Source organism: Oncorhynchus keta, chromosome 31, assembly GCF_023373465.1.
Source record: "Oncorhynchus keta strain PuntledgeMale-10-30-2019 chromosome 31, Oket_V2, whole genome shotgun sequence".
NCBI lineage: Eukaryota > Metazoa > Chordata > Actinopteri > Salmoniformes > Salmonidae > Oncorhynchus > Oncorhynchus keta.
In genome coordinates, this window is record NC_068451.1 from 305,184 (window position 1) to 329,746 (window position 24,563).

General features: G+C 42.9%; 1 protein-coding gene across 3 annotated transcripts in view; it reads left to right on the top strand.

Moving 5' to 3' along the window:
* Positions 1 to 24,563, top strand: part of LOC118364163 (receptor-type tyrosine-protein phosphatase U) — a 306,643-nt gene that overhangs the window by 145,380 nt on the left and 136,700 nt on the right. For all 3 annotated transcript variants that reach the window (XM_035745412.2, XM_035745413.2, XM_035745414.2), the window contains exon 5: positions 14,998 to 15,113. In XM_035745412.2, coding sequence (XP_035601305.1) covers positions 14,998 to 15,113 — 116 coding nt within the window. The remainder of the gene's footprint in view (positions 1 to 14,997; positions 15,114 to 24,563) is intronic.

Below are 24,563 nucleotides of genomic sequence, written 5' to 3' on the forward strand. Positions count from 1 at the left end.
CCGCTCAGTAAGATACTTAGATACTTGTATGCTTGTATGCTCAGTCAGATTATATGCAACGCAGGACACGCTAGATATCTAGTAATATCATCAACCATGTGTAGTTAACTAGTGATTATGATTGATTGTTTTTCATAAAATAAGTTTAATGCTAGCTAGCAACTTACCTTGGCTTACAGCATTCGTGTAATAGGCAGTCTCCTTGTGGAGTGCAATGAGAGAGAGGCAGGTCGTTAATGCGTTGGACTAGTTAACTGTAAGGTTGCAAGATTGGATCCCCCGAGCTGACAATGTAAAAATCTGTCATTCTACCCCTGAACAAGGCAGTTAACCCACCGTTCCTAGGCCTTCATTGAAAATAAGAATGTGTTCTTAACTGACTTGCCTAGTTAAATAAAGGTATAAAAAATATATTTTAAAAAATCGGCAAATCGGCGCCCAAAAATACGGCCATTCCGATTAATAGGTCGACCTCTAATAAATATTAAATAAAGTGTTTTTCTAGAATGAAATAGCAAATGTGTATTTTGCAAAAACTGTTCCTCTAGGACAGGTATTCCCAAACTGGGGTACGCGCAATGCCGTCGGGGGTACACCAAATAAAAATGTGATTCACATATAAAATAGAAATTTGACATTTATTTTTTATTTAAAAATCTATATATATAATCTTCACATTTTCAAACAGTCCATTTATATTATCCAACGGGGCTATACATTTGGGTGAGGTTTTCTTCTCGCCTGAGTAGCCTCGTTTCACTGCCAAAATATAATTTCACCATCTAGTGTTCAGCGAATTAGCAACACAATGTCAAATACAGGTAGCCTTGTAAAATAATGAACATCCAATCACATGAACTGTTACTGTCTCGTGGGAATTCCAATAACAGTCATTATGTAGCCAAACGTAGCTGCTGCTCATTCTGTTTGCTTGAAAATGGTAAATGGTTAAAAAAGTAAGGCCCATAGAGACACATACCAGCTCTACTGGTAGAATTGTTACTGTCAACGACAGGTGTTCTGCTTCCACGAGCACATCCAATGCTAGCATCAGTAATTATACATTTGTTGTTAGCCCAGCTAGCATGGACACTGACAGTTGTGAATCTAATGCAGCCGGAGAGCTACTGCCCCCTTACCCGGGAAAGCACCGAACAACAGACAGGGATGTTGGACCATCGAAGAGGCGCAAATATGATAAGAACTACATTGATTTGGGGTTCACTTATATTGGGAGTATTGTCTTTCCTCAGCCACAGTGTGATATATGTGCAAAAATACTATCTCACAACTCAATGAAACCTTCACTCTTACACAGAAATTTAGAAACAAAACATGCCAATTTGAAAAATAAGCCACGGGAGTTTGAGGGAAAATTAAAACGGCTTTCGAGTAGTAAGACATGTATAAAAGCAAGAGATATCATTAATAAGAAGGGGCTCGAAGCGTCTTATATGGTGAGCTACTGAGTGGCTAGGACAGGCAAGCCCCATATTATTGTGAAGGACTTAATTATTTCTGGTGCCGCGGATATGGCTGGGGCAATGCTTGGGGAAAAGGCCCAAAAAACTATACAGACAAACCTTCATCAAACAACACTGTTTCACGATTCTTCAGTTACATGGCAGGATATGTTCTGAAACAATTACTGCTTTGCATACAAGTGAATTCTATGCATTACAGCTGGATGAGTCAACAGACTTGGCGGGCCGGGCACAGCTCCTGGTATATGTCCGTTACGTTTATGGGGGTCAATTAAGGAAGACGTCCTCTTCTGGAAACCAGCACAACAGGAGATGATATTTTTTAAGTACTAGACAGCTTTGTGACTTCAAATAGACTTTGATGCAAAAGCCATAATAGGGAGACATGGTGGAGTGTTAACGCGCGTGCAAGCAGTTGCTCCCGACACCACTTTGGTACTCTGCAGCATCCACGGAGAGGCTCTTGCTGCCAAGGGAATGCCTGACAGCTTGAAATATGTTTTGGACACTACTACAGTGAAAATTGTTAACTTTGTTTAAAGCAAGGCCCCTGAACTCACGTGTATTTTTTTGCACTATGCAATGATATGGGCAGTTTTTTCTCATCTAAATTATCTGAATCTAGGATTACAGGGACTCTCCACAATTATATTCAATGTGTAGAACAAAATTCAGGCTATGATTAACCTCTTGAAACAAGGGGCACTATTTTATGTTTGGAAAAATAACGTTCCCAAAGTAAATTACCTATTTCTCATGACCAGATGCTAGAATATGCATATAATTGACATATTAGGATAGAAAACACTATAAAGTTTCCAAAACTGTCAAAATATTGTCTGTGAGTATAATAGAACTGATATTGCAGGCGAAACCCTGAGAAAAGTCTTCTATTTTGAAAATGCCATGTTCCATAGCCTCCCATTGCTCTATTTGAAGGGATATCAACCAGATTCCTTTTCCTATCGCTTCCTCAAGGTGTCAACAGCCTCCAGACATAGTTTCAGGCTTTTATTTTGAAAAATGAGCCAGAAAGATTACATCACGTCAGGTGGTCACATGAGTTTTGCTCGCGCAACAGAATTTGGACAGCTATTGTTATTGTTTTTCCCTCTCCTACATTTGCGATTGATATATTATTGATTATATATTTTAAAAACAACCTGAGGCTTGATTATAAAAAACATTTGACATGTTTCTGTGGACATTACGGATATTATTTGGAATTTGTCTGCGTTGTCGTGAACGCTCTTTCCTGTGGATTTCTGAACATAACGCGCCAAACAAACGGAGGTATTTTGGATATAATAATAATCTTTATGGAACAAAAGGAACATTTGTTGTGTAACTGGGAGTCTCGTGAGTGAAAACATCCGAAGATCATCAAAGGTAAACGATTAATTTGATTGCTTTTCTGATTTCCGTGACCAAGCTACCTGATGCTAAGTGTACTTAATGTTTTGTCATTAACTTACAAACACTTGGATTGCTTTCGCTGTAAAGCATAATTTCAAAATCTGAGACGACAGGTGGATTAACAAAAGGCTAAGATGTGTTTTGCAATATTGCATTTGTGATTTCATGAATATGAATATTTTTTGTAATATTATTTGACTGTGGCGCTATGCTATTCAGCGGTTGCTGATGACAATTATTGGGCTTAAGGGATGGGTAGCTTTAAGAAGTTGGAGCTCTTCTCTGTCTGCATTAACAAGTGTAACAGTATTCTTCTTGCGTTATGTACAATCAATCATCGACACAAACTCTAACTTGTAGCATCATGGAGATTTATTCGGATAGAAACAGCACAAAATTGCACGTCATGCAATGCACGGCTCACCATCCAACTCTGCACTCACGCACACTGGTTTGGTGCTTGTTCACTGGGACGATTCTAACTGAAACATCATGCCTCGTAAGCAAGGCACTCAAACCAGACAGTAACATACCAGGTTGAGTAGGTGAAGGCAAGACAATACTAAAACCAAAACTCCATTGGCTTAACAATAAAATGGGGAATCACCAATGTAACCCTGTTACACTCCCCCCTACTGAATTCCACTTGCAAACAAAAATAATAAAAATGCAAAACTGCCCTGTGCAAGCAAAGCAGGTACACAGACACACAACATATTTACAGAACAATCCAGAGATAAAAAGTATATATATTTTTAGACTACCTAATAGAGAAAACTAAAAGGTAAAGTTGTGTATATATCGAGGATGCAGACCCTGCTTTGAAACAGTCACTAAATATTCCAGTCATTAGACTATTCTCCAAGAGAATTAGAGTGAAAAGTCGTTGATCAATTCCCTTAGCCCTCATAGGTGAACATGCCTGTTACGTGTTAAGTACAATCAGCGACTTTAAAACATCCAAGTAATACAATAAACCATCATAAGAGACTTTATCATATCCGTCACATTACCATCCTGCAACCTCTACACATGGTCACAATGATGTAAAAACAAAACAAATAAAAGATGTGAATACCATTGACCCTATATTCATATATGAACCTTCAAGAGCTAATTGTCTGCTGATTCCTAATCTCAATCAGTCTTGACACTGGTTTAAATAGTCTTCTTGCCCTTGAACTAATACGACCCAGAGTACCTTCAACTTCATAAGGAGTGACAGCGTTGTGTACTGTTGCAATAGTGGGTCTGTCAACACAGTTGACATCAGTTGATACCCACTGATCAGGTAAGGAATGGTCAGAGTTTGGTAGGTCAGTACAGATATTGTAAGCAGACTGGTCAATTAGCTCACTCACTACACTGTTACGGTCTTGGTCAGATTCTTGAAGACTCTCTGATCAAGGCAGACCTTCCAGCTGCAGTACATCTTCCACAAAATACAAAGGTGGAATATCCTGAGCATCCAAGGATCGAACATCACCCTCCAGGCTTGTGTCACCTATTCCTTCAGAAGGCAACTCCGACACCCACACTTTTGTTCTGTACTCAGCATCATCATCCACTGCAGTGTCCATGGCAGGTGAGACCACAAGGCCATCATTCATGTCCTCAGACTCTGTTAATCCAGACATGCCTGTTCCATAATCAACGTCAGTATGAGGAAGTTGACTGGCATTATCAGGTTGTGATGTACCGTCTTCTGTCCAGTGGAGCTGTTCTGAATCTTTAAAGTGTGACTGTCAGCATTCAATCTAGTGACAAGGGAGATAGTATCCTCCCAAAGGTCAGCAAGCTTCCGCTTTCCACGCTCCCCCTTGTTAGCCAACAACACTCTATCACCAATCTCCACTGGTGCTCCTCAGACTTTTCTGTCATACAGGTTAACATGCCTCTTCAACTGCTTCACTGCAGATGCCTGTGCTCTATTCGTGGCTTCTTTCAGATCTCTCCTCAAGGACTGAACAAACTGGTCATAGTCGACAATTTCTGGGCCCAGAACATTGTTTTCCAATGTCCTATTCATCCTATCACAGGACCTTTCCTCATCGGATGGTACAGCGTGATGTGAGGCTTCTAAATACCTGAAACACTCAACAGTTCAGCTATTAGAGCACTCTCAAAAGTGGCTCCCTGATCTGAATGTATACGGCGAGGCATCCTGTAGACACAGAAATAGTTATTCCACAACAGATGAGCTACAGACTTAGAAGACTAGTTTGGACACAAGAAGGCATCTGGTAAAGTGCTCAGTAACAACGAGCACATCCAGGGACTTATTTGAAGAATCTTCTGCAGAACAAAAGTCTATGCACACTAGTTTTGCTAGCTTTGCTTTGGTCAAGATGTATGTCAAGGGATTATTATCCATCCATACCGTGAACTGCTGCCCCAGTGGTGGAACTTGTCATATAAAGCCCATTTCAATGCAAGAACTTGAGCCTGTGCGCAGGATACCTCGACTGCTTATAACTGAGGGGCTTGCTCACAAGGGCTATAGGTCTCGCTCTAGCTCCCCGTTCCTGTACCAGGGACAACACAGCACCTAAGCCGTTGCTGGACATGTCCACCAAGAGTATAAAGGGTTTGTCGAAGTTGGGGTGGGCCAACAAAACCTGGTCCAGTAAGGCTTGCTTTAGCTGGAATAAGGCCTGTCTGCATTCTGCTGTCCAGTCGGCAGCCATCAACTTCGCTTCTTTTTCCAAAAAGAAGCCCTTTGTCCAGTTGTCAAGCCAAAGAGAGGCTTTGCGATGGTCGAGCAACCTTCAATGAACTGCTGGTAATACACCACCACGCCCAAGACATTAATTTCTTCTGGGATGGAATGTCAGGGACATATTCCATCAGATCAGCTTCTGTTACTCCTGTAATGGCCCTCACCTTCTCAGGGTTTGTAGCTACACCATCCGCACTAATGATATACCCCAGAAACTTCACATTCCTCTGCATAAAGTGACACTTTTTTTGCACCAACTTCAGGTTGTGAGCCTTGAGATGCTCAAAAACCATTTCCAGGTGCTGTATAGCCAGATCTGCAGTGGGCGTATAGACCAAGACATCGTCAAGGTAACACAGCAGGCTAAGAAAATTCTGACCCCCAAAGTTGTTTAGCATCGTTATAATAATAATAATAATAATAATAATAATAATAATAATAATAATAATATCGTCCTCATAAAGGTTGCAGGACTATTACATAACAGGTGGCATACGGTTGTATTCATACAATCCAAATGGCGATGTAAAAGCTGTGAATCTCTGGTCATACTCATGCACTTCCACATTGTAGTAGCCAGAGGTAAGGTCCATTGTCGAGAAAAAGGCATTTCCACCTAAAGCAGCCAGCGCGTCAGCCTGTTGAGGGAGTGGGTGGGCGTCTTTCATTGTGTGAGAATTGAGTAAACGAAAATCAGTACAGTCTCAGGTCTCCAGACTGCTTCCAGACAAGGACAAGGACAAGGTGCGAGGCAAACTCACTACTAGACTTCTTTATGATTTCACGTTCTTCCATCTCATTCAACACTTGCTTGAGCTTCTCATAATGAAAGGCATCGGTAGGGCATCCGAAAGGGTTTCTCATCACTCAGTTGAATGCGATGAAGATATCTGGTAGCTTTTCCACAATCCAACTTGTGCCTGGAAAAAATGGACTGGTACTCAGCTATGAGCTGGATGAGTTTCTTCTTACCAGCAGGAGTCACGTGACAGGAGTCAACGTCAGTATCAGTCATACCTAAGTCACGTAAGACCCCAGGACTGCTTGAACTGTCAGGTCCGTCAGTATTGTGAAGTCAGATGGAACCGTCATCAGTCAGAGTAAAGTAATCTTGGCAGTCAGTGAGTATGTTAGCTGTTCTCTGCACTTGCGGCTGAAAAGCTGCTGCAGCTCAGAAACTCCCAAAGGCCTCGTCTTCATCCCACCACAACCAACCAAGACTACCTCTGTAGGAATCAATGATGGACTTTTCAACACTCCTGCATGCAACAGTTCAGGTAAGACCCTAGAGCTCAAGGTACAAGCCATGGACCAACTGTCAAGCATAGTTCTCACTTCCACTTCTCCTCCTATTAACACCTTGGCATAGAATAAATCATCATATAGGGAATGTGTATGTGTGTTCTGCATTATGATACTCTTCTCAGTCTCCATTTCATCACAAACACTTTTATATGCAGACTCCAAATCAACAGCTCTCACCGATGGGGCCTCTACAAAAGGCCCAACACTCTCCCTTCCTACATGCAGGCCTACTAGTTTTCCGGCAGCTGAGCAGTGATTACTGTAGCTCAGAGCTGCGGCCTTGGGGCACTGAGAGTGTGCGTGGCCAGCTGCATGGCAGAGGTGATTGGCCCTGCAGTGAAAGTAAGTATTGTGTCCTGCATGCCCACATACTTCACATGGCCCATGAGACCTCAATTAGCTCCTATTCCCTTTTTGGAACTGACAGTTAGACTGTTGTGGCCCCTGCTCCAGCACATGCTCCAGCATTGCAAGGAAACGTTCCAATGGCTCAGCTGAGCCCTGAATAGCCTGGGCTGAGGAAGGCAACACATTACAGTAGGTGATTCCATGTAGGGCCTCACAGCAGGCATGTTGAGTGGCATAATAGCACCAACTTCCTGCTTGATTGTTGCGATGGCTGAGATCACCTTAGAAAAGTGAGAGTACCTCCGCTCCCTCCTGTATTCATCCAACCTCTAATATAATATAATAATATATGCCATTTAGCAGACGCTTTTATCCAAAGCGACTTACAGTCATGTGTGCATACAGTGGACATCTGCAGCGGTCCACTGCTATAATGGTGTGCACGTTTCAGCATTAGGGCAATGTCTAATGAACATGACTGTGAGCTCACGAGATGGGTCTTCAACACTTTTCTTCTGTCTCCTTAGATAATCTTCAGCAACCTCCATAGCCCTGTTTAGTCTGAGTCAGTAGTCGAATGGTTGTTCATCAGTCAGAGGTAATATGTCATAATAGTCAGCGAGGGGCATACTTGAAAAAGCAGTGTCACTAAAATGTTGTTTCAATATGTCAAAGATGGGACTTGGGCCTTTAAATAAACAACAGAGAGATTGCTGCGTATGCCCATTTTAACAACATCGCGGGCCCATCCCATAATCCTACCCATAACCTCATCTGCTTGGTCCATCACAGACACGCCCCTCTTACGCATTGTGGCAAAGAAGGGGGTCGAGTGATAAATGGCAGATATGTGAGAGCAGAACTAATAAACGGGCTCTGCCCGATCACTAAAATGGCCACCCCTGTCAGAACTACAGATCACAAAATGGCCGACCGCCAAAACTACAAGTCCCAGAAGCAAGGGAACCCTCAGAAGGTGGAGCCGACCCACAGATAAAGCGTCAAGAAAAACCAGGAAGGGAGAGAGAGAGCTGGAAGGATCTATGAACAATAGAGAAAGAGACAATAGAGATTGGCTGGATTTACCGGGTATGAGCTGGATTGTTTTGGATTTACCTGTTGGTGTTTGGACCTACTGAGAACCCGATTTGTGTACCGAACCCAGCTATCCTTGACCTCGCCTACGGCCTGGGTGGACCAGGACGGAGAAACAAACACACAGGTGCTGTCCTGTTCGAAAGAACTCTCATTCTTGGGTGATTTGGTGACAGTTTACCACTTAATTTGTGACAAACGCTCCTAACCTTGAAGAGGTTTGCCACAGCATGTAAACCCAGACCATTTCCTCCCACTCATGCACTGTGCACTTTCAGAGCCAACCCCCCTAAAGTACACCGGCTGCCTATCAGACTTCAATACCAGGTTCAGGCCCGACACATCCATACCTTTAGAGCTGCGGGCATTCCCCATAACATTCCCCAAAATCAAAAGTAACAGTCAGTATCTGGTGTGGCCACCAGCTGCATTAAGTACGGCAGTGCATCTCCTCCTCATGGACTGCACCAGATTTGCCAGTTCATGCTGTGAGACTCTTCTACCAAGGAACCAGCAAGTTCCCAGACATTTCTGGGGGGAATGGTCCTAGGCCTCACCCTCCGATCCAACAGGTCCCAGACGTGCTCAATGGGATTCAGATCCGGGCTCTTCGCTGGCCATGGCAGAACACTGACATTCCTGTCTTGCAGGAAATCACGCACAGAACGAGCAGTATGGCTGGTGGCATTGTCATACTGGAGGGTCATGTCAGGATGAGCCTGCAGGGAGGGTGGAGGATGTCTTCCCTGTAACGCACAGCGTTGAGATTGCCTGCAATGACAACAAGCTCTGTTCGATGATGCTGTGACACACCGCCTCAGACCATAACGGACCCTCCACCTCCAAATCGATCCTGCTCCAAAGTAAAGGCCTCGGTGTAACGCTCATTCCTTCGACAGTAAACGCATATCCGACCATCCCCCCTGGTGAGACCAAACCACAACCCGTCAGCAAAGAGCACTTTTTGCCAGTCCTGTCTGGTCCAGTGATGGTGGGTTTTAGCCCATAGGCAACGTTTTTGCTGGTGATGTCTAGTGGGGATCTACGTTCCTGGTGTAACTCGGGCAGTTGTTGTTGCCATCCTGTACCTGTCCTGCAGGTGTGGTGTTCGGATGTACCGATCCTTTGCAGGTGTTGTTACACGTGGTCTGCCACTGTGAGGACGATCAGTTGTCCTTCCTGTCTTCCTGTAATGCTGTCTTAGGCATCTCACAGTATGCAATTTATTGCCCTGGCCACATCTGCAGTCCTCATGCCTCCTTGCAGCATGCCTAAGGCACGTTCACGCAGATGAGCAGGGACCCTGGACATCTTTCTTTTGGTGTTTTTCAGAGTCAGTAGTAAGGCCTCTTTAGTGTCCTAAGTTTTCATAACTGTGACCTAAATTGCGTACCATCTGTAATCTGTTAGTGTCTTGCTGACCGTTCCACACGTGCATGTTTATGAATTGTTTATTGTTCGCCATAAACTGCACCAGCAACATCTTATTTGATTCTCGAACGACAAACACGGTGATGTTCTGAGATGGAAATCCAGCGAACGATGATACGATCCAGGAGAACGGTCATGGCACTACTATAACAGTACTCTTCTTGCGTTTTGTGCAATCAATAATCGACACAAACTCCAACTTGTGGCACTAGTCATGGAGATTTATTCTGACAGAAACAGCACAAAATTGCATGTCATTTAATGCACGGCTCACCATCCAACTCTGCACTCATGCACGCTGGTCTGGTGCTTGTTCACTGGGACGATTCTAACTGAAACATCCTCCCTCGTAAGCAAGCCACGGAATCCAGCCAATAAGATGCCATGTTGAGTTGGTGAAGGCAAGACAAAACTAAAACCAAAAACCCTTTGGCTTAACAATGGGGAGTCACCAATATAACACTGTTACTCAAGGACAACACACAGGTCCATCATCTCTCCATAGTATGATTTTTTGTTTGCACTGAATTCAAGCTTACAGACAACGTCAAATGTGATATAGCGAAGCACCTGAGTGAGTTGGGTGCGCAATTATGCAGGTACTTTCCCAAAGCGGATAACACAAACAACTGGATTCGTTATCCCTTTCATGCCCTGCCTCTAGTCCACTTACCGATATCTGAACAAGAGAGCCTCATTGAAATTGCAACAAGCGGTTCTGTGAAAATTGAATTGGGCTGCGCTCAGAGTATCCTGCCTTGGCAAATCTCGCTGTTGAGACACTAACGCCCTTTGCAACCACATACTTACAGTATGTGAGAGTGTATTCTCAGCCCTCACTAGCATAAAAACTAAATACAGGCAGAGTCTGTGTGTGGAAAATGATTTAAGACTGAAACTCTCCAATACAACCCAACATTGCAGCGTTATGTGTATCCTTTCAAGCACAGCCTTCTCGTTAACCTGTGGTGAGTTATTCACAATTTGTGATGAACAAATAAGGTTTTATATGTAAGAAAAATGATAAATTATTATTATTATATTATTATTTGTGCCCTGGTCCTATAAGACCTCTGTCACTTCCTACGAGCCGGGTTGTGACAAACTCACACTCATTCTTATGTTTAAGAAATGTACCATATAGTGTGTGTGTGTGTGTGTGTGTGTGTGTGTGTGTGTGTGTGTGTGTGTGTGTGTGTGTGTGTGTGTGTGTGTGTGTGTGTGTGTGTGTGTGTGTGTGTGTGTGTGTGTGTGTGGCAGGCTTACAATGATGGCAAAAAACAACATTTGAGAGTGCGCTGAACCTGGTGCTAGAGGGGGTACGCAGTTGGAGGTTGAATGTTTGAAGGGGAACGGGACTATAAAAAGTTTGGGAACCACTTCTCTAGGAGAAGACCTGTGGTGGTTTGTTCACTTGGTGGTTTTTCACTGCATGCACAGTGTACCTTGGATAACACAGGCTTAGTGTGCTGTCAGTCCTAGAGGAGTAGAACATTCCTGGGAAAAGCAGTAATGACAGTGGCTAACATGCCTGAGCTTAAACCCTGGTCAAAGCTTCTCTCTCCCTGTGGCATGTTTGCCCCCTTACATACTGTACTGCTGGTCAAAAGTGATCTGCCAGCTCACTAATTTGGAATTCAGGTAACACCTTTAGTGTAGTTAGATTTATGTGGCTCTATTATAAGTGACTTGAGCGTGAGGTGAGGATATACTCTGGGCTTTTTCCCCTTGTCATGAGGGTTTCGGAACGGTGTAATTGGAGGATCAGTTATAGTTCAAAGAAGGAAGTCAGTCAACTGAAATAAATACATTTGGCCCTAATCTATTAATTTCACATATCTGGGCAGGGGCGAAGCCGTGGGTGGGCCTGGGAGGTTATAGGCCCACCCTCTTAGGAGCCAGGTCCACCCACTGGGGAGACAGGCCCAGCCAATCAAAATGAGTTTTTCCCCACAAAAGGGCATTATTACAGACAGAAATACTCCTCTGCAACCCCCCGGTTGGATACACTGTCAAACTCTCTACGTTGGAGACGGCTTATGGAATAGAAACATTCAATTCTCTAGCAACAGCTCTGTTGGACATTCCTGCAGTCAGCATGGCAATTGCACACTCCCTCAAACTTGAGACATCTGTGGCATTATGTTGTGTGACAAAACTGCACATTTTAGAGTGGCCTTTTATTGTCCCCAACACAAGGTACACCTGTGTAATGATCATGCTGTTTAATCAGCTTCTTGATATGTCACACCTGTCAGGTGGATGGATTCTCTTGGCAGGGGAGAAATGCTCACTAACAGGGATGTAAACAAATTTGAGAAAAAGCTTTTTGTGCATATGGAACATTTCTGGGATCTTTTTATTTTAGTTAATTGCAAATGTTGCCAACACTTTACATGTTACATTTATATTTTTGTACAGTAGAGTTTCTACTGTATGGTTTTATAGACACCACATGCCATGGAGACAGGAAGGGATTTAAATCAGAGATGCTGACTATGTCCCTGCCAAGCCACCCAGTGGTTCCCTGCGTCTCCCATGGAGAGCAGATGGTATTTTCTACACCCCCTCAGTGCTACCATTAAATAATTAAGACTATCATCAGGACCTGGGCACAATACTGTCTACGGTGGCACACGGCCAGCCTGCACCATTTGTCACAGGGAAAGGAGACAAAAGTGAAGTGAAAAAAGTCTAAGGAAGGAATATGAAGGGAAAAAAACTAAGATAAGCCATCAAGCTCCTTCCTTCTTGCAAATTCTGGTTGAGACTGCTAAGCACGCTTGACATTTCTGTTGTAGTCTCTATAGTCCTAGTCTTTGACTCTGAAACCAGTGTTGCAGTCAAATTAAATATTTATCATGGTAAAGAGTCCATCGGGATGTGATCTGACACATTTATACTACCAAGTTCTTTAGTCAACAGAAGGACCAGTTTTTTTATGACATTAGTTTTTGTGTTTGTTTATGCTGGCTCATACCTACGATGAATTATGAATTAACCTTAGACGGGGGAGTCGTCTATGGGAAACATGACCACCTGTGGACTACAAATGCACGAGGCATCTTCGCCTCTCCCCCTGCCTATTCACACAATGTAGATCAACAAATTCTCTCTCTCTGCCAGAAAGCAACAGTGTAATGAAACACTGAACATGGAAGAACAGGACTTGAAACATTCGCCTCTCTCATTTTGATTTTACTACTACTCCACCTCTACAGTAACGTCTCCTGTCTGTCAATCACTTTGATTGACAGGTTGGGTTGTCCTCCATTTTCTGGCCTGTGCTGGAGGCTCTAACCCAGTGGTTAGGCTCTGCGGGAAGTCCGTCTCACAGCGCTGTGGAGGAGCAGGAGAGCTCCAGTGTTAATCACAGTGTAGCTGGGTGGGATTTCTGCTGCATCACCCACACTCTGACTCACCTCGGAGCTTGTCCTTATCAGAAGAGTGCTGCTGTTCTTCATCAGTGTCGTGGCGTTGTATTAGTTCATGTGATGACTGTTGTTCATCGAATGATTAAAAGTTTCTAATTGCGTGATTAACTGAATCAAGCAATTATTAACTCATTAACCTGGGGCACCATGGGAACACTAGTTTTTATTGAGTTGCTATTTCCCCAAAATACTCAAAGAATATCAGAATATCGATTTTACAACAGCCGCTAATGAACTAGTTACCTCTACAATCTCGTTCTGAACGTCGTATAGTCCGTGAATCTGCACGGACCCGGGTCTCACCAATGAGTTCGTACCACTCTAATCTTAGTTGAAAATGTATTTACGAAAAAGCTAAAATGATGATACACATAGACAAAACACATTAGGCTATTGATTAAAACTTAGTATAACGGGCCAACACACTATGGCGCGTGTTATGCAAAATGGGGTAACACGCTCTCTCAAAGAGAGAGAGAAAAAAGAAAGTACACGAGAGATATACATTTGGGTGAATTTGTCAGCTATGGTATTTTAACCCTAGCCTTGCCCCAAACTGCCGCTCTTATAGGTCAGAATATAATGATGTAATTACGTGGGGAAGGTCTCCGAGGATTCTCTGCGTGGACAGTTCAGCTGCTCGATGACACACTTCTCTGGCGCACCTCTCTGATCGTCCTCCCGATGTCAGTGTCCTTTTGGCTTAGGAGTCTGTTCCCTCACCCAGAAGGTGTCTTCTGAGGACAGACAGCTCTGTAGCGCAGAGCTCACAGCGTTGGAATGAAACAATGTAGATACCACGATTCGATGAGAGATGGAGGCTAGGTGGTTCGACTTGAATTCACCCGCTTAGACACAGCTACTCATCCGTAGCTTGGGTAGAAAAATATTTATTTGTCTTCAAACATGCGTTGCGTTTTGGGTTCGTTGACTTTTCAGACCTTGGCTGCAGCTTGGGTCACGTAGTCTTCTCTGTAAATTCTTTACTCACAGATTTTATACCCTTGGGTCAGAAGTGGGCGTAACCGCCTTTAGGGCAATTCTCTGGGCGTACCAAGTTAAGAGCAAGGTCTAGGTTTTTCTCAAACCAATTCTAGACAACTAACTTAACATTTCATCGTTACCAAAACATTCCCTTTGATTTGGACATTTTCCACACAACGTACAATGTATAAACATCAAACATATACTAGGAAAACTCTTCACGTTACAATGTCAACCAGCGGTGAGATCCTTCATGGGAGAAAATTAGTGTCTGATTCTTATCTAATTAAACATAAAAGTTTGAATTACGTTGTTGTATAATGTGAAAAGCTGTTCTTTCACAGTCACACACATCTCACACTGGTAATGAAGCTGATCAAAGTCTGATTTATGAAATTTTACAGCAGCTATTTAGAAATCACAGAATGTAGTATTTTATTTAACTAGGCAAGTCAGTTAAGACAAATTCTTATTTTACAATGACAGCCTACCACGGCCAAACTCTCCCCTAACCAGGACAATGCTGGGCCAATTGTGCACCGCCCTATGGGACTCCTGATCACAGCCGGTTGTGATACAGCCCGGGATAGAACCAGGGTCTGTAGTGACGCCTCTAGCACTGAAATGCAGTGCCTTAGACCGCTGCGCCACCCGGGAGCCTTAGTACGCTGCGCCACCCGGGAGCCTTAGTATAGCTGAAAATCCTGTCTGGCATTGTGATTGGCTGTCTGTCATGGCACAGCAGTCCTTTGATTTCTACTCTCTCATTCTGTTCCTACAGATAAGGCGCCCCACTTCTCCCGGCTGGGGGATGAGGAGGTCAACGCTGGGCAGAATGCCACCTTCCAGTGTGTGGCATCGGGCCGGGCATCGGAAGCTGAGAAGTTCCTACTGGAGGTCAGTGGGGATTTGGAGGGCACATCTGTAGTATTTATTTTCTTTCAAATACTTTTGAGAGTTTGATTGAGCCTGTCTGGAGTGCCAGGTAGGTGGGTTTGCACTTTTGCGTTCATTTTCAACTATTACATGAGTTCCATTGAGCCAGGCAAGCTCGATCAAGCGCAGCTGAAGTATTTCAAAGAAACCAAATATTATTTGAATGCAGGTCTCTTTGGGAATACCAGCACTTTTGAGTTCTACTTGAAGTGTGTTTGTGGTCATGCCATTAAAGAGGGAAACTTGAAACGATGGGTAAGTGTCTTTGAATTACAGTTGAAGTTGAAAGTTTACATACACTTCAGTTGGAGCCATTAAAACTCGTTTTTCAACCACTCCACAAATTTCTTGTTAACAGACTATAGTATTGGCAAGTCGTTTAGGACGTCTACTTTGTGCATGATATAAGTAATTTTTCCAACAATTGTTTACAGACAGATCATTTCACTTATAATTCACTCTATCACAATTTCAATGGGTCAGAAGTTTACATACACTAAGTTGACTGTGCCTTTAAATAGCTTGGAAATTCCAGAAAATTATGTAATGGCTTTAGAAGCTTCTGATCGGCTAATTTACATAATTTGAATCAATTGGAGGTGTACCTGTGAATGTATTTCAAGGCCCAGCTTCAAACTCAGTGCCTCTTTCCATCATGGGAAAATCAAAATAAATCAGCCAAGACCTCAGCATTTTTTTTATTGACCTCCACAAGTCTGGTTCATCCTTGGGAGCAATTTACAAATGCCTGAAGGTACCATGTTCATCTGTACAAACAATAGTACGTAAGTATAAACACCATGGGACATGCAGCCATCATACCGCTCAGAAAGAAAAGCGTTCTGTTTCCTAGAGATAAATGTACTTTGGTGCGAAAAGTGCAAATCAATCTCAGAACAACAGCAAAGGACATTGTGAAGATGCTGGAGGAAACGGGTACAGTATAAAGTCCTATATCGACATAACCTGAAAGGCCGCTCAGCAAGGAAGAAGCAACTGATCCAAAACCACAATAAAAAAGCTGGACTATGGTTTGCAACAGCACATGGCGACAAAGATCATACTTTTTGGAGAAATGTCCTCTGAACTGTTTGGCAATAATGACCATCATTGTGTTTGGAGTAAAAACTGGAGGCTTGCAAGCCGAAGAACACCGTCCCAGCCGTGAAGCATGGGGGTGGCAGCATCATGTTGTGGGGGTGCTTTGCTGCAGGAGGGACTGGTGCACTTCACAAAATAGATGGCATCATTAGGTAGGAAAATTATGTGAATATATTGAAGCAACATCTCAAGACATCAGTCAGGAAGTTAAAGCTTGGTGGCAAATGGGTCTTCCAAAAGGACAATGACCGCAAGCATACTTCCAAAGTTGTGGCAAAATGGCGTAAGGACAACAAAGCCAAGGTATTGGAGTGGCCATCACAAATCCCTGACCTCAATCAGTTACACCAGCTCTGTCAGGAGGAATGGGCCAAAAAAATAGAAAGTTGGGGGCAGAACTGAAAAAGTGTGTGCGAGCAAGGAGGCCTACAAACCTGACTCAGTTACACCAGCTCTGTCAGGAGGAATGGGCCAAAAGTCACCCAACTTATTGTGGGAAGCTTGTGGAAGGCTACCCAAAATGTTTGACCCAAGTTAAACAATTTAAAGCAATGCTACCAAATACTAATTGAGTGTATGTAAACTTCTGACCCACTGGGAATGTGATGAAAGAAATAAATAAAGCTGATATAAATAATTCTCAATACTATTATTCTGACATTTCACATTCTTAAAATAAAGTGGTGATCCTAACTGACCTAAAACAGGGACTCTTTACTTGGATTAAATGTCAGGAATTGTGAAAAACTGAGTTTAAATGTACTTGGCTAAGGTGTATGTAAACTTCTGACTTCAACTGTATAAACATGCTTGTGGTAGTATTTAAATTCAGCAGAGCATTCGGGAGAGTTTTAATGCTACGCTCCAGCCTTGAAGACTCTCCAGCCCAGCACCTTTGAAAATCGAGTTTGCTCATGAAATCACAGTGCTCTGCTTTCTTCACAGCCTTCTTCCTTTATCCAAATAGAGGGCTCTGTTTTTAATATCCCCTTTTCCCACTTGTATGCTTTATTCATGCTAATTCCATCCATCTGAAGGTCAGGAAGGCCACTGTATTGTATGTCTGAGTGAATAACATTCATTGGTTTTAAAAACCTCACATATGAAGGCCTGATGGAAGACCTGTCTTTTGTTTCACAGCCTCTGTCTCTCACAGCAATTACCACACATCCACAACTCTTACCACCACCTCTTACAGTATGTGTTACTTACACCATGCAAGCCTTGAGACACAGTGCACATCATCGTCTTCATCTTTGAGACCCTGTCCTTCCTTCAACGTTCAAAAACTCTAACATCCAAGTGAGAGTGATATCAGACAAACCATTTTGTCACATCACAAGGACATATACCTGCAGTAGGGAGCTGTCATAACAGCACTAACATTCGTAATAACAAAACTCCTCAAGGCTCTTCGAAGCCTGCCTTCCCCAAACAGCATGAGGAGATACATGTCTGTGTGTCACGGCTACCATTTTAGGTTGCTTCCCCTTCATGTTGTTTTCGTTTGATTGTTGCATCTGTTGAGTACCAGCTGCGACCTAGACTCACCATGCCAACTCCTGCCAGACTAAACAGATAATTTTGATTAGTTTTCTTAATACGCTCCAGCCTGATTGTTTACATAATCCTTCTCAGGCTTATTTGATTAACCCGATTTCCCTAATATCCTTTAGTGGAGGCAGAAAAAACTAAACATATAAAAGAAGTAAGTCATGGGCAGTGGCCACTGAAGTCTATGATTGAGTGTTTGGTTTGGTATGACCACCAGACCAGACTGGTTGTCACTGCTTGACCCTCATCAGAGTTTGTTTACTTGTGACAGCTGGGGCTTGTGGCTTTCGAGAGCAAACATGTCCACCGTGGCTTTGGACAGCACAAATACTTTTTATTTTACCTTTATTTAACTAGGCAAGTCAGTTAGAACAAATTGTTATTTATAATGATGGACAACGCTGGGCCATTGTGCGCCGCCCTATGGGACTCCCAATCACGGCCGGATGTGATGCTGCCTGGATTCGAACCAGGTGCTGCAGTGACACCTCTTGCACTGAGATGCAGTGTCTCAGACCACTGTACCACTCGGGAACCCCACATGATGAGTTATCCAAAAAAACAGAGAAGGGGCCTAGCTCATCCCACTTGCTTCCCAGAGGACCCCGGGCCTACGTGTTCTCTGAGACTGATTCTGTTTACTCACCAGCTGTTTTTCAATTAAAAAGAAAGAGAGAGTGTAACGATCTGAGTGTAGTGGGTGAGAAGTCAGGTGCAGGAAGCAGAGAGTTCAGGGGAGTGCTATTTTAATGCACGAAGAAACGGCGAACATAAGCCATATATAAGCCAACCCCACGAAAACACAGGGAATAATGAACAAACAAATGCCCCAAACAGGGGGACTTAACCTGTTAAGTCGACCCTCTACTTTTTCGAACATTCTGTTAAAAATCGTGCAACATTTCAGCGCCCTGCTACTCAGGCCAGGAATATAGTATATGCATATGATTAGTATGTGTGGATAGAAAACACTCAGACGTTTATAAAACTGGTTAAATCACGGCTGTGACTATAACAGAATGTGCGTTTCATCGAAAAGTGCAGGAAAATCTGATCACTGAAAATAAATATCCTTGCGCTACTTCCAGGAATTGTTCAAAGTGAACCGAATTAAATGAGGCCGAGGTTGCAGTGCCTACAGCTTCCACACGATGTCTAGAGTCTTGTCATTTGATTCAGCTTTTCTTTTTTTAATTTTTTTTTTTACCTTTATTTAACCAGGCAAGTCAGTTAAGAACATATTCTTATTTTCAATGACGGCCTGGGAACAGTGCCTGTTCAGGGGCAGAACGACAGCTCGGGGGTTTGAACTCACAACCTTCCAGTTACTAGTCCAACGCTCCAACTAGGCTACGCTGCCGCCCCAGCTTTGATTCTTGGTCAAACCGAATCAAGGGAACCGATTCCCTCCGGTCTCCGACCGGATGTTTTGGTCGAGCTCTCTCCAGACATTTTTCGAGACGGACACCTATAGAATTGACATCGCCTCCTGATGAATTTTATCGCTTATTAACATGTACTAATACCTAAAGTTGCATTACAAAAGTATTTCGAAGTGTTTTGTGAAAGTTTATCGTCGACTTTTTGAATTTGAAAAAATGACGTTACGTTATGAAACGCTATTTTTTTCCGTTTATCACACAGTCTTCATAGATCGATATCTAGGCTATATATGGACCGATTTAATCGGAAAAAAAGACCCAATAGTGATTATGGGACATCTAGGAGTGCCAACAAAGAAGATGGTCAAAGGTAATGAATGTTTTATATTTTATTTGTGCAGTTTGTGTAGCGACGACTGTGCTAATTATTTTGTTTACGTCCCCTGCGGGTCTTTTGGGGTGTTACATGCTATCAGATAATAGCTTCTCATGCTTTCGCCGAAAAGCATTTTAAAAATCTGACTTGTTGCCTGGATTCACAACGAGTGTAGCTTTAATTCAATACCCTGCATGTGTATTTTAATGAACGTTTGAGTTTTAACTAATACTATTAGCATTTAGCGTAGCGCATTTGCATTTCCAGAGCTCTAGATGGGACGCCTGCGTGCCAGGTAGGAGCAAGAGGTTAAACTGTCCAGGAAAACCACAAAATTGGGAAAACAGGAAACCCATAGACGTGCACACAGGTACACCAAACAGACGGTCACAATAATTAATCCCGCACAAGGAACCAGGCGGGCCGGCTGACTAATAAAGCCTCACTACTATATTACCTAACTCAAAACAGGTGCACTCATTAAGGGGGGGGGGGGGTGAGAAGGATTACTTTATCCTATCCTAGGTATTCCTTAAAGAGGTGGGGTTTCAGGTGTCTCCGGAAGGTGGTGATTGACTCCGCTGTCCTGGCGTCGTGAGGGAGTTTGTTCCACCATTGGGGGGCCAGAGCAGCGAACAGTTTTGACTGGTCTGAGCGGGAACTGTACTTCCTCAGTGGTAGGGAGGCGAGCAGGCCAGAGGTGGATGAACACAATCCTCTCTCTGTCATGACTCCGACCGAAGGACGCTTCCCTTCCCGTTCGGGTGGCGCTCGGCGGTCATCGTCGCCGGCCTACTAGCTGCCACTGATTATTTCCTCCCCCTCCTCTTAAAAGATTTAGATGCACTATTGTAAAGTGGCTGTTCCACTGGATGTCATAAGGTGAATGCACCAATTTGTAAGTCGCTCTGGATAAGAGCGTCTGCTAAATGACTTAAATGTAAAATGTTAAATGTGTTGATAGGCAAGCCTGCTATTTCACACACTGGGAAAGGCCTTGGCCTAAACGTTAGCTTAATGTTGGGCTCAAAGTTGCCTGTTATTGAGACTATAGGCTTGAAGGATACTTGTGGTGATAATGGAATACAACATTGTGAGAAATGCCTTGGAGGGTTCAGTGGGATACCTCCTTTCATTCAACAACATCTCTAGTGCAGCTTTCTTTTCCCAGCACTGGTAATCTCTTTTGTTTTTGTTATTTTTTTCTCATGCGCCCGCACTACATTTGTCATGCCCACTTCTTCTCCGTGATATATTCTGGCTTTGAAGAGCACTGGAGTCAGTCATTTTCTCTGTTTTGTTTCCTTTTGCCCTGTACCAAAACATGAAAGCTTACACCCTGCTATTCATCTGCAAGACTCCACATTAGAGTGGCTAAAGGGTAAAACATTAAGCCCATCAGGCATGCACTTATAGCTACTCATGTGGATTTAAATGTATTGGCTCCATAGTGTTTTGTATGACTGTGTGAGTGCTGGGTGGTGATAACACCCTATATTGCTACAGTATGGACACAAAAGAGGACTGACTACCGGCGCCTGCACTGAATTAACTAATGGCCCTCATAACCAACATTGCTCTCATTGTCATTATTATCTTGACAAGATTTCATTTGTTTGTATTAAAAGGTTCCTGATTGTCATTGTACATGTTTAAGTCAGAGGGGTGACTCCTGCCATTTTAATTGTGTGCTGCTGGACAATCATCCTTTTTAATCACTCAACTTAAATGGCCTGGATAGCAATAATTGAAACATATTAGGTTATTATGTTGTTAGCTGAGTGTCATGGCTCCACCAAGGGAACAATAATCTTACTATGCAGCCTGCCTCAAATATTGCACTCCGTTTAGCTGGTTTAAGAATATGTTGTGGATGAACAAATGTTGTGGATGTTGTTTCAAAGCCTAACACAAAGAAATGGACAGCACTTTTAAGGTGAGGATTCATTCAAAACACCCATATGCATATTAGAGCCTATGCGTACGCATAGGCCTATATACACTGAGTATACCAACCATTAGGAACATGGGCATGAACTCTACAAGGTGTCGAAAGCATTCCATAGGAATGCTGGATCATGTTGACTCCAATGTTTCCCACAGTTGTGTCAAGTTGGCGTGTTATTATACTGAACAAAAATATAAATGCAACCATTTCAAAGATTTTACTGAGCTACAGTTCATATAAGGAAATCTGTCAATTGAAAATAAATGAATTAGGCCCTAATCTCTGGATTTCACAAGACTGGGAATACAAATATGCATCTGTTGGCCACAGATACCTTAAAAAAAGGTAGGGGCGTGGATCAGAAAACCAGTCAGTATCTTTAATGACCACCATTTGCCACATGAGGCACAACACATCTCCTTCGCATAGAGGCGGTTGATTGTGACCTGTGGAATGTTGTCCCACTCCTGTTCAATGGCTGTGCGAAGTTGCTTGATATTGGTGGGAACTAGAACACACTGTCGTACACGTCGATCCAGAGCATACCCAAACATGCTCAATGGGTGACATGTCTGGTGAGTATGCAGACCATGGAAGAACTTGAACATTTTCAGTTTCCAGGAATTGTGTACAAATCCTTGCGACATGGGGCTGTGCATTATCATGCTGAAACATGAGGTGATGGCGGCGGATGAATGGCACGACAATGGGACTAAGGATCTCATCACGGTATCTCTGTGCATTCAAATTGCCATAGATGAGATAAAATTGTGTTCATTGTCCATGGTTTATGTACGTTGTCCATAGCATAACCCCATCGCCACCATGGGGCACTCTGTTCACAATGTTGACATCAGCAAACTGCTCTGCCAAACATGCTGTCTGCCATCTGCCCGGTACAGTTGAATCTGTGAAGAGCCCACTTCTCGATTAGTCGATTACGATGCCGAACAGCAGTCAGGTCAAGATCCTGAGGGCGATGACCATGCAGATGAGCTTCCCTGAGACGGTTTCTGACAGTTTGTGTAGAAATTCAGATGTGGATGCCCTGGGCTGGCGTGGTTACACGTGGTCTGCGGTTGTTAGGCTAGTTGGACTTACTGCCAAATTCTCTAAAATGACAATAGAGGTGGCTTATGATAGAGAAATCAACGTTAAATTCTCTGGCAACAGCTCTGGTAGACATTCCTGCTGTCAGCATGCCAATTGCATGTTCCCTCAAAACTTGAGACATCACTGGGCATGTTTTGTTGTGTGACAAAACTGTTGGCACTAGAAGTATAAGCATTTCGCCACACTCGCATGAACTTCTCTGGGATATGTGGAACGGTCGCGTCTCACCTCGCCAACAGCCAGTGAAATTGCAGGGCGCCAAATTCAAAACAACAGAAATCCCATAATTAAAATTCCTCAAACATAGACATATTTTACACCATTGTAAAGATAAACTTATTGTAAATCCAGCCACAGTCTCCAATTTCAAATAGGCTTTATGGGTAAAGCACCCCAAATGATTATGCTAGGTCAGCACCTAGTCACAGAAAACCATACACTCATTTTCCAGCCAAGGAGAGGGCTCACAAAAATCAGAAATAGCGATTAAATGAATCACTAACCTTTGATCTTCATCAGATGGCACTCACATGACTTCATGTTACACAATAAATGTGTGTTTTGTTGGATAAAGTTAATCTTTATGTCCAAAAACCTCATTTTAAATTTGTGTGTTATGATCAGAAATGCATTTGTCTCAATCAAACATCCGGTGAAAGTGCAGAGAGCCACATCAAATTACAGAAATACTCATAATAAACATTGATAAAAGATATACAAGTGTTATACATGGAAATATAGATGAACATCTCCTTAATGCAACCGCTGTGTCAGATTTCAAAATGGCTTTACGGCGAAAGCACACCTTGCTATTATGTTAGGTCAGTGCTAGTCATAGAAAAACATCCAGCCATTTTCCAAAGAAGAAGCGGTGTCAGAAAAGTCAGAAAGAGCATTATAAATATTCACTTACCTTTAATGACCTTGATCGGAATGCTCAGGAACAGGAGCACCTCATGAAGATGGATTAACTGGGCTGAACACACTAACAACAAGTGGCTATTTGGACATAAATGTTGAACTTTATGGAGCTTTATGGAACAAATCAGTCATTTATTGTCGTACTGGGATTCCTGGGAGTGCATTCTGATGAAGATCATCAAAGGTAAGTGAATATTTATAATGTTATTTCTAACTTCTGTTGACTCCAACATGGCAGATATTTCTTTGGCTGGATTGGGCTCTGAGCGCCGTACTCAGATTATGCTTTTTCCATAAAAAAGAATGTGAAATCTGACACAGCGGTTGCATTAACCTTTCTAGTGCAGGCGTTCTGCTAGCGGAACACCTCAACAACATTCCGGGTGAAAAGGCAGCGCGTGAAATTCAAAAATATTTTTTAGAAATGTGTAACTTTCGCACATTAACAAGTTCAATACAGCAAATGAAAGATAAACATCTTGTTAATCTACCCATCGTGTCCGAATTCAAAAAGGCTTTACAGCGAAAGCACAAGCATGTTAGGTCAGAGCCAAGTCACAAAGTCAAACACAGACATTTTTCCAGCCAAAGAGAGGAGTCACAAAAAGCAGAAATATAGATCCAATTAATCACTAACCTTTGATGATCTTCATCAGATGACACTCATAGGACATCATGTTACACAATACATGCATGTTTTGTTCGATAATGTGCATATTTATATCCAAAAATCTCAGTTTACATTGGCGCGTTACGTGCAGTAATGTTTTGATTCAAAAACATCTGGTAATTTTGCAGATAGCCACATCATTTCACAGAAATACTCATAATAAACATTGATAAAAGATAGAAGTGTTATTCACAGAATTAAAGATAGATTTCTCCTTAATGTGTCCAGAGGGTCCCTGGTTCGAGCCCAGGTTAGAGCAAGGAGAGGGACAGAAGCATTACTGTTACATTGGATCACTCAGTTGGGCTCTGCCCAGCTGCTGGGGTGGAGAAGGAGAAGGAGGTTG